This window comes from Limulus polyphemus, unplaced genomic scaffold (genome assembly GCF_000517525.1).
Source record: "Limulus polyphemus unplaced genomic scaffold, Limulus_polyphemus-2.1.2 Scaffold1897, whole genome shotgun sequence".
In the NCBI taxonomy this organism is placed as follows: domain Eukaryota; kingdom Metazoa; phylum Arthropoda; class Merostomata; order Xiphosura; family Limulidae; genus Limulus; species Limulus polyphemus.
Window position 1 is genome coordinate 217,881 of NW_013667507.1, and position 12,105 is coordinate 229,985.

General features: G+C 33.2%; 1 protein-coding gene across 1 annotated transcript in view; it reads right to left on the bottom strand.

Annotated features, from left to right (window-relative positions):
• LOC106465293 (potassium channel subfamily T member 2-like) overlaps window positions 1-4,823 on the bottom strand; it is a gene marked incomplete at its 5' end in the record, with an annotated part of 71,587 nt that extends 66,764 nt beyond the window's left edge. The window contains 4 exons of the mRNA XM_013925500.2: window positions 1,165-1,239; window positions 1,641-1,700; window positions 2,959-3,007; window positions 4,755-4,823. Coding sequence (XP_013780954.1) covers window positions 1,165-1,239; window positions 1,641-1,700; window positions 2,959-3,007; window positions 4,755-4,823 — 253 coding nt within the window. The remainder of the gene's footprint in view (window positions 1-1,164; window positions 1,240-1,640; window positions 1,701-2,958; window positions 3,008-4,754) is intronic.
• Between the last annotated feature and the right edge of the window lie 7,282 nt (window positions 4,824-12,105).

Sequence of the window (12,105 nt, forward strand, 5' to 3'; positions counted from 1 at the left end):
AACAATATATACTAATTTTTAAAGTATCAAATTGAATTTTCGTTCAATATAAATCTTTCAATTGCTACTGTAGCTTTTTTTCCCCAAAACTATGTCTTCAAAATAAGGGTGCGTCTTATACACCGAAAAATACGGTACGTGCTATAGTAGGTGATTGATATAATCCTACTTATAACATAACTAGTGTGTAAGGATATAGATACAAGCAAGAATATATCCTACTTTATCACAACTTTGGTAGTGGATGATGACAAAACCTTGTCGAAACGTTGTACATTTGCTGTTATGTTAAACTTACATTAAAGTTTTTCTTCATTACCCATTCAAGCCGTCTCCAGCCATTATTTGGTAGTGGATGCTCATTTACCGGTAAATTATGTATCAAAACATTCCTCTGAATGAGTTATTATCAAAGTTTATGAATATCAGCTATCGAATGGGAAATCAATCAGTTTGAGAAGTGAACAAAGACTATGTAATGAATGGCTGGAAGTTAGCAATGTAGTTTGATGTAGATATGATTCACTCTGTTCTACTCTGATAATGGGTAAGAATATATTTAAAATTACTTGAGGCTCATTATGGCGGATGTTCTATCCTATTAGTGTAAGATGCAAGAGGTGGTGTAATAGTGTGGAGAAAGTTCTTGTGGTAAATCTCAAGTTCTTTTATTCTTCCAGGGTGTTGAATTTTCCATGAAGAACAAAGGCTTTTTTCAGAACAGTAGGGTAATAATCCGCCATGTTCATATCTCCAAACTTGGTTTTAAGATCAGGTTAATGCCTTTAGCCATTTTCCTTGGTTAGGAAAAACATAAGATCTCACTCCAATTGAGCCATTTAGATAAATTTCAACGGCAATACTTGTTACGATAGGCTTAATTCTCTGCTGAAATATCTGAATCTTAATTTCTTAGTCCTCTGCCGACATTTAGCATCCTGTAGAGATATGCTACTTTGTGTTCAAGTTATAACAGTGGGAATCCTAATAAAGGTGCTAGTCAGCCCAATATGCTAGATATGGTTGCATAAAAAATAGGATACATACATTTCATATCATCAATGGAAAAATTAAAATAAAAACATTATAGCAATTTAAAAAGAATACTGTTTGATGCGTATATATATAGGAAATATCGTTGTAATTTATCCATTCTTACCGTACCGTAAGAATGATTGGAACGTTGCTGATTAACTCCAGAATTAAGTTGAAGGACAATAGTTGCTGCCATATGTTTCCCTGAAAAAAATCAAAGATAAAATGAACAGACGCGCAATTGTCTTTAATTTGGATTTTATTTCGTGATATTAGATAATATTTGTAGATTGTGTTTCAATGTTGTAGGAGGATCGCTCAGTAGAGCACATGCAAACAAAATACATGCATATATATATATATATATGTGTATTATGTTACATATATACTTCTCATCTTTCAACCATTACTTTTTTAAAAAACCTTGTTCTTTAGTACTTATTGAATTTCAACTTCTGAAAATATAACTAAAACTACAATCAGTGATTCAAGTTAAAACCCATTCGTATTTTTTCATTCTAAGTAATACAGTTTATCATTTGCAAAGGAGAAATGGAAATAAACAATTCTATTCAAAAATTATTTGTTTAATTTTATTACTTTACCTTGTAGCCAAGATAAGCTAGAAGTAAGGCCTCTGATAAACTTATCGCCGACAACACCACCTGGTAACCAAAATAAATTTCAATTAATATTAACTTGCTTTCCTAGTTATCGGGAATAAATAAAGTCAAACATGACAATAAACAAACAGAGTTGTTGGAGTCGTACTTTGTATTCGTTAAGTCAGTATCCTGCATAAAACCAGTTTATCATTGTCGTTTCCATTATGCATAAAACCAGTTTATGATTGTCGTTTCCATTATGCATAAAACCAGTTTATGATTGTCGTTTCCATTATGCATAAAACCAGTTTATGATTGTCGTTTCCATTATATTAGACAAAATACGTAATTTTACCTTCATTATAGTCTTATACTTTGAAATTTATACATTTTTCTGTTTACTCCAACATAAGCATACAACCCGATTCCACGGGTTTCTAATAGTATATCCAAACTTCGCAAACAATTCTTTGAAAATAACAAAGACATTCAAATCTTCGATATAAGAACAAGGATCAGTTGCTTGGAAACACCAACTACATTAACAGTGGTTTTATTACTTATAATAATTGCATACGTTTTATTTTCTTTACTGTGAATCTAAGTAGATCTTAAATTACTAAAAAAAAAGACATGTTTTCATACTTGTTAATAATCATAATTTGAACTGGAAATATGTGAAGTTTAAACTCAAGAAAATTCTTTTAAAAAAAATATTTCGGCCGGCATGGCCAGGTGGTTAAGGCGCTCGACTCGCAATCTGCTGGTCGCGGGTTCGAATCTCCATCACTCCAACAAACATGCTTGCCCTATCAGCTGTGGGGGCGTTATAGTGTGGCGGTCAAACCCACTATTCGTTGGTAAAAGAGTAGCCCAAGAGTTGGCGGTGGGTGGTGATGACTAGCTGCCTTCCCTCTAGTCTTACACTACTAAATTAGGGACGGCTAGCGCAGATAGTCCTCGTGTAGCTTTGCACGAAATTCAAAAAACAAAACAAATAAAAAAATTATATCAGAAGCATTACAGATGGACTTATAGAGGTCTCAGATATCTATGACATTCATTACTTTATCATATTGTAATGTTGTTTATATAATATTACGTGTCCTCCGAAGTGTTTGTATTAACCGATCTTAGCATTTCTTAAATACTTGTATAATACTGATAGAACGAAGTTAATGAAAGATGCATTTCAAACCAATCATACGTTTATTAAAAATAATAATAAAAAGATATATCTGTTAAAGAAGTGCAATAATTATGTCTTTAATCATATTTTCCGATAAAGGGTAATTCCTATTAAGTGTGTAACACTTACTTGAGCACACCATAAGGGTAACGCTCGGTCCACCCATAGCACTGCTTCCCTAAAAGAAAATTTATAAACTTTTTAGTATTTTATTTTACAAATAAAAAAACATGTCTTTGCACAAGCACTAGTTATACGAGATTACGTATAATATTTCAAATAATTTGAATATTTCATACGTTGCTTACATGGTTTGGTTTGTGATTCTATTTTATTTTGAAATATGAGACGAAGTTGTGTCGTTTAAAAATATTTTCAGTCCAGAAGTAAATAGGTGGAAACTCTTCGTGAAGGCTAAGATTATTATTAAGTGGTCACAAGTATGTACTACAACCATCAAATCTTGATTACATGACATGTCATGCTCACTCATTGGTTTAAAGTACAACATAATAATACTTTATATGAGTAATCTGACGCTTGATGAAAGGTTTAAAACATTGTACAGTAGTGCTTTATATCAATAACCTGACGCTTGATAAAAAGATAGGTTGACTGGTAAACTGTCAGGTTGATGGTAAATTGAATGCATAAATTATTGGATTATAGCGGACATGGATAATTGAAAGAATGAAAGGAAGATGAAGAAGTGGTTGAAAGGAAGTGACAAAGCGGAATGCAAGACGTTGGTATGAATGTGTAAAATGGGGGATTAATTTTTAATACGATGATATTAAAGAAGGAGGGATGAAATAAAGAATTTTGAGGAAAATCAATAATAAATATCTGGATAGGCAGTAAATTATTATGATTATAAATGAACGTTTATGTAGTCATGTGTTCTTGTTTACTAGTCATGTGATGTATGACTGAGATAAAGAAGAAAATCAAGAATAAATATCTGGATAGGCAGTAAATTATTATGATTATGTGAACGGTTATGTAGTCATGTGTTCTTGTTTACTAGTCATGTGGTGTATGACTGAGATAAAGAAGAAAATCAAGAATAAATATCTGGATAGGCAGTAAATTATTATGAACGGTTGGTCATGTGTTCTTGTTTACTAGTCATGTGATGTATGACTGAGATAAAGAAGAAGATTCAAGAATAAGAACAATATTATTCGTTCGTCAATAAAATTTATGATACTACAAAACACGAGGAGAACCTAACACGAACAGATGAAAAATTAATGTAAGAATTTACGAGGAAATATGATCAAATTAAGAACTTTGAACTTTCAAATTGTACGTAATAACTATTTCGTGATATATGAGATAGCTTTGTTTGTTTGTTTACAAATGAACACAAAGCTACACAATGGGCTATCTGTGCTCTGCCCACCACGGGTATCGAAACCCGGATTCTAGCGTTGTAAGTCCGCAGACATACCGCTGTGTAGATATCGTGTCTAGATATCTGGATAAAATAATTAAATTCTTCACGAAAATAAAAAATACCCCTATCGGCCAATAATTAAATTCTTAACGAAAATAAATTAACCCTATGATTGGCAACTTTAATATCTTCGAAGACTTCAAAGAAAATTTTTCTTTCAAGCAAAATAATTTTCGTTATACTCATTATCAATGTATTTCTGGTTAATTAATTGTATAATCTAGATAAAATCAAGATTCAACAATAACAATGTGAAGTAAAAATGAAAATTAAAGGCTAGGGTACGTTGATCGCAGTGGAAAAACTATAACATATTCATTTTGGTATGAGAAGACGTTCAGAATATTATTTGTATTCATAGTGAGTTAATTTACAGTTTCGAATCTCCAAATTACTTAAGCAAGAAATAGCTTTGGTGACACAAGGATTTTATAAACATATAATATATATAGATAATTGTGCTTACCAGTTGACATGACCGTCGTATTCGGCAATGTCATCTTCTTGGGTAATGTTGGGAATAGGACAACCGTAACTAAGGAAACAGAGTATAAATATCATTCATGATTATTTCACTCCTATGCTTCACAACAAACAGAAATTAAATTTAAAAATCAACAAATAACATATATTTTGTATTTATGACAAAGCTTCCAAGGCTATTTGCCTCCGTCCCTAATTTTTAGCTCCTAACCAGAAGTAGGGCAGCTATTCAACAGCACCCTACCACCCACTCTAAGGAATTGATTGTCATTCATTCTAACGTACCCACAGCTAAAAGTACTGGGAATATTTTGTGATATCGCAAAGATTCGAGCCTGAGTAATCAACTCCGAGAAACCAATTTACTAAAATTGTATTCAAGTATCTTCGCTGTATTATACACTTTTTTTTGGGGGAGAGGGGGACAAGAATTGCAACACTTCACAAGACATTTCAGTGGGGCAACGTTTGTAATGGTACTCAAGCAACGTCTAACTGTTTTATAAAACTTATTTTCATTCTAATGATTTTTGTGCTTCATATTTTTATCATCTTTTGGAAAGATTAGTAAACCTTTATACGCTATTCTCATGAGAATTATGTAGTATAATATTAACAACTAATTTTGCCTTTAATTTTTCAGATCTACTTAGCTCGTGCACTGTGTAACATCGCATTATAAGATCGTTTACATTCAAGCTATATATACAACTTCTCTATTGATCTCTATTTAATTGAAGCATTTAAAGTTAATTGAAGTATTTAAAGTTAATTGAAGTATTTAAAGTTAATTGAAGTATTTAAAGTTAATTGAAGTATTTAAAGTTAATTGAAGTATTTAAAGTTAATTGAAATATTTCAATTTACCGAGTAAGAGATGTTTTACATGGTATGGAAATGCTGTTAATGCGAGGGTATCCAGCTTAGGAATCAATCTATTTTAATCATCAAAGTATGAACGATATATACAATTAGCAACACTTATTACTGAATTCATATTTAGATCTGATCTATGTAGGTTGCTTGCTTTAGTCAGAAGTCAATGAATGATATATTTAACCTTTAAAGCCAGATTTTGAGTCACGTATTACATATTTAAGTATCCGCGGTTTCAGTACTTTCTCAACGGTGTTGTTAACTTGAATGTGTATTTTATTGCTATTGGGGTCATCTCCCGCAGTCCGTAATTTTGAACTGCTTACAAGGGCAGCTAGTCACTAGCATTCTGTCACCCACCAACAATAATAACACACTAAAGAATTAACTATCACTCTTATAACACACCCACAGCTTAAAGTGCGAGGATTATTTTGTGGTATCCCACGGATTTGAACTTGGCTAGCCAGCTACGAAATCCAGAGCTTTACCACAGACCGGTACCACATGTAGTATCACGGGGAAAAACTATTACAAAACCAGAGTACTGGTTTGAAATTGTATATGTGTGTAAACATACATGCATATATTTTTATAGATAGCGCTTGGTTTATAGGTATATTTCTAATTATCTTGTGGAGAACTGTTAACACATACTGAAAGAAATTAAACAGAGTATCGCCGAATGATAGTCACTAACTTAAGAAAATCTTATAACGTTTCATTCACTCCATGTTGCTAGCAGCTTTCAGGCTTGTATTGATATTATATTTAGTTATGGCTAATCTCATTTTGACGTGTTACACTTTATATTTAGTTATGGCTAATCTCATTTTGACGTGTTACAGCGTTTTTTACCTTCCCTTTAATCTGTCTATCTGAGAACTGGGCTTTGTCTAGTGGTTAGCGTTCCGGATTGTGGGTCCGAGGGTCCATGGTTTGTGTCCGGTTACCCCAAATTCTAACTACACATTTTGGGGCCGTGGGTGCATTATAAGATTGAGAGTCAAATCCAGTATTCGGTTAGAGTTGTCCAAGGATTCCTTAACTGCCCTTTCTTTAGTTTATCAATTTAAATTATGGATGGCTAGCTCATTGTCTACTCGATCTGTCTGCCTTAAAATTTGAATCCTCTGCTTCTTAACTATACCTTATTATCAAATTATTACATTCGTGTTCAGAACGTTTTGAAAGGTATTATTTTAATAAAAAGTACTAGTATATTTGGATTAACCTTAGTCTAAAAATTACAGTCGCTTAATAATACGATTTAATTATGACAATTATATATTGTTCTATCAGTAAATTATGACTGTTATTAATAATAAAATAATACACTAATAACAACACTGCGCCACCTAGTGCTCACAGGATTTAGCTTTCGTTATGCAATTGTCTCTCAACCTATCTTCTTCTCTCTGCTACTCCTTTTGTGGATTAGCGTATCCCCTAAAACGCTATTTTTTCTAAGTACTCGATAGCAAAATTCTTGGCATCGTTTCCACATGGGTCATACATGGGTTTGTGATGCTACATGCTCGACTAAGAGGTCGGGTTGTGATTAATTTATTCTGGGCAGCTGTTTTTCAGTTTAAAAGCGTGACAGTTCTTCCGCACTTGACTTTCACAGGAGCCAAAAATACGTTAATATAATCCCTCTGTTCTCTCTTCTAGAATCTTGTCAATGGTGAAATCTCTTTCATAAACATACAGTATATATATATATATATATATACGTCATACTTTAAACTAATATTCAGTAATCTGACACCAATTTGGATAAAATATTTTTATTAACGATTTTCGCCAAGATCATTATATAATTTATAGGAATATGTGTCCATCCCATGGATCGAGCGTGCAAATAGAGAGAGAAATGAAACAAATAATATATCAGTAAAAGAAGTAAAGAAACAGACTGCTTAATTTGCATTTTAATTGTATTACAAATTACAAAAAAAACTTCAGGGAATATTCTCAAGTTTAGAACATGGAGAACTGCAAATGCTCTACGTCTAAAAAGAAAGAAAAAAGAATATGACAAATATTTTCAACTGTACTGTAGCCTCATTTATCTCTTATAAGACGTTGACATAAAGCTCTAAGGTAAAAACCAGAACAATGTATTGTCACCATTTGCAGAATTAAAAAAAAATTTAAACAAATAGATAATTTGATAGATACTAATAATTTTTTTAATTGAATGGTCTCCCGGTGAGACGGCGGTAAGTTTACGAACTTACAACACTATTATCCGGGGTTTAATTCCTCCATGTGGACACAGCAGATGGTTCAATATGGTTTTGCTCTAAAACAAACAAATAAATGAATGTGGAGTTATCAGTCCTTAACCCCTCTATTGTCCAGCTTACGTCCCCACTTATTTATGTAGTGACCGTCGTGTTTACGGTATTTCATTTGCACGGCTATCTCGTCCATCAGGTATTTGCTAAACATGTCGGTAGATAAGTTTCTACAATGTTACTTACATCTTAAGTCCTAAATACTGTAGATTGTAACGTTTTGTTTTTGATACAATAAAACGATCATAATTTTTTTACTTCCTGGTAGTTCAGCAATAAGCCCGAGGGCTTATAACTCTAACAATCATGTTTCGATACCCGCAGTGGACAGAGAACAGATAAACGAAATCTCATTGAAATTATAGGATTATTATGTTCTTTCAGCTTTGTCCAGGAAATACTTCTGAAAAATTTTAAAAACATCTGCATTCTTTTGCCCCGATAAGCATTACATTAAATTGAAATAATTCATAGGGGCACAAAATGCTATATTCTATTTATCTTTTTTTTCCCTCTAACTCAACTTGGAAATAACCTTTCAATGAATTAATTTTACTAATGTACTGTGCTGGACTAATTTCATTTATAATATCCCTCATGTGAAGTAGAGGGTAGAGATTGGCAACAGTAGCTTCTTCAACCTCCTTAAGTCTATACATAGCCTAACCTCATCAGTTTTCGATACTAACACTAGAGCCAATTGATAAGGGCTAGAAAATTCCCTAATTTTTTCTCCTTTTAACAATTTATTTATCCCACCTTTTAGAGTTTCTCTCAAACAGTATAATACTCTCATTTGGGGTTCTTTTATTGCATCATTAGAGGTTACTTTTATCACGTGCTTAACTAATCAGGTCTGCCCTTGGTCTATCATCAAATACTCTCTCACAATCTCTTGCACTTCCTTCTGTTGATCAGGCTATAAATCCTCAAAAAATAACAAGCTCTGTCTGCCCATAAGGATCTAAAATAGTTTTCTGTTCACTCTTGATACTACTAGCTTCTAAACAGACCACACAGTTTTCAGATGCGACGCTAGTGTACCATGATTTAAGCACATTTGCACGTGACATTTGTCCCACTACATTTCAATTCCCTACATCTACCTCATATGTCACTTCACTTACACGCTTAATTATAGGGAAATCACCTATCCACCTTGCAGGTAATCTATGTATGGGTGCTGAGTCCAGTACCGTAACTAACTGATTCACCTTAAGTTCCAGTTCTCTAACATTCTTAGCATAGCAAAACCTTTGTTTATTCTTACTCTTTAGGCATTAACTTTTACCCCTTAAGTTGGTCGCATATGCTAACACATTTCATTACTCGGCTTTGTCTCTGAAATAACTTATTTTGAATAAGTGTAATGGACTCTTAACATCACTACCATATAGTAACTCAAAGGAAGAAAATCTTGTTGTGGCTCAGGTGACTTCTCGATATGCAAAAAATAAAAATTGCTAGCAATATCTGATAAGAATTCTTCAGGAAACCCGACCCATAAGATTATCATTATTAATTTCATCCGAGCTAAACTTAAATGTCCAGCCAACATTTCATCACGGCCACACTCTAATACTATCTGTCTATATTCTTTAGGGAGAACTGTTTGTTCCTCACCATTTGTTGCATCATTCACATTTACGTTTACGCCTCAACATTCTTCCTGCCAGTGATAACAATTTCATCCGAGTTTAGTTACGTCTGGTTCTTCTGCCACGGCTTTACTGTGATATTTATCCCAACCACCATCTTTCAATTACTATTTAAATATTTGTTACCATATTCCCTATTCTATCGGTAGGAAAAATTCATTAGTAGTTGTATTATATATTTTATGATTTATTTCTTAACCAAATCTACCCTCGTTTCAGAGTTTTCTCTAATCTTCATTTTATCTGATTATCGTATTACCACTGCTACCGGTATATTTTTAAACCCGACAGCTTCTACCTCATTATCAAGCAAAACTGGAAGTGGGATTCTAAATGCCACCTATACGACTATTTCACCTTCGAAAGTTTGATATTTCAGTGTGACTTTAGTTAGTGGTACGTATATCGAGCTCTTCTTAATGTGGTATTAAACCCAAGTTTAATCTAATAAATAATCTGTCAGTTGATTATATTTTATTAACTCTTTTCTCACTACAGTGCTACAACTACCAGTATCTCTTAATTAACACATTTATGGCTTGCACATTTTTCACCATGTCTTCTAAATATTTATTTCAGAGGTTCTACCTGTTTTCAAAACAACACATGTTCTTCCTTTTTTCCGCAGATTTCTAATTCTGCCTGAAGAATTTAACTCTAAACCCAACATTGCACACGTTTGTAGTTTCTCTCCATATTTACAAAGTCACTCTGCAAAAAATGCTCCTACAGTCCTCGAGAAGTACTGATGCAATTTTACTTGTTTCTGGTAAGTAGTTCAACTGGCTTGATTTTCACCCACTTTCAAATCACTATGTTTCCCTGTCACAACATATAAATTCATCTGTTAACGTGTGTTTGTTCGCTTCTTATCTTTTAACGATATTAATAACTGTATTGGTAGTTTGTCAAATTTCCACTTGCAATATCAAATTACAATTTTGTCAACGTCTCCAGCACAGTTAAATCCTTCTGTCTACTTCACTAGGAACTCTTGCAGCATTGTTCCACACTCTTTAAATGTCTCACTTGCACACGCTCTGAAGTTCCTGTGCTAAGTCTCAAGACTTAACTTGTATGTCTCTAAATTAGCTGATTTAACTACATCATACTTTAATTGGTCTGTACTCCCCATCTTTTTGCATGCTACTAATGGGGCAGGGTAATTCTGATGATAGGAATGGGATGCATGAAAGAAGCATCAATAGGCAGTTAACTGAATCTTGCAAAATCGATATAAATATATTTTTCTGTGCTTTTGAAAAAATAACTAGTGCAAAGGAATAGCAGCCACAGGATATGGTGAAGAAACTATTTCCTGCATTGCCTGGAAGGTGGAATGCTAGTAAGGTGAGAATAAATTCTTGGAAAATTGAAGCTAAGAAAAACGTTTATAGCTAAAGTTAGAAGACAGGCATGGGGAGAAAGAATTCGAGTTGATGATGAGTGGAAATCTCTCTAAGATTAAGGCTAGAAAAATGATCTATGGCCACTCATACCACAAGTAAAAATTCTCAATATTTGGTCAGTTGTTATTATAGGTTATACCCAGTTCTCTATATTTACCTACCAAGTGACTTTTTGTCATTGATTTGAAATTATCATCCATGTTAGCATGAATTCTCTACTTTTAAAACAATAAGCTTCACAAATTATGACCAGTAAGATTTAATCAATTGCAAAACAGGCAAGATAAGAACAGAGAGGATACTTACTCTCTTCCCGACTTCACTGTTTCATGGAGTTTAATTTCCTATTTGACTTTTCTTAATGTGTTTCCAATCTCATTGTTAGATTTTAGTTGCTAAAGATTTCATGAATCCCACTCCTGACACCACTTAATTACGATCATGCTACACTCGCACTTTGCTTTCCTTTCTGATTTAGATTCTATTTATTCCTCTCAGAAATTAACTTGTACCAATGTAAACATAACAAATTGCTGTTTATTGTTGGTAATCAATACCACATAGATTAAAATTAAATTTTGTTTCTTACTGGCATATTACTTTCTTCCTTCACCACTATGAGCTTATTTGTCTTCTCTTACATCTCCCAATATTGCCCTCTCGCTCTCATTAAACTACTGTTTTTTATATTCCTTTTTCAAGACCACACCAAACCAGCCCCTTCTTTCTATCCTTGCACCTTTTTACCATATATCTGATTATCACGTTTCATAACCATGGGGGGTCTTGTTGTTTTCATACCGGCCGAACTTAAAAAGGAGGCCGCTAGACTAGTTCCCTCCAATAATTTTCGAATGACTTAAAGTACTGTAATCTCCTAATCATCTGGCCATTTTCTCATACTGTCTCAACTTTAACTGACCTAACTTCATAACAAGCTATAAAAATTATGGCATGTTAGATGTACGTCATATATTAAACTTTATGTGCAAACGCCCTATCCAATTTAATATCGTTCACAAAGCAAGAGAGAAAAATTGAATGAAGGAACTTGCTTTGGTTTGTTAAGAATTTCGCGCAAAGCTACA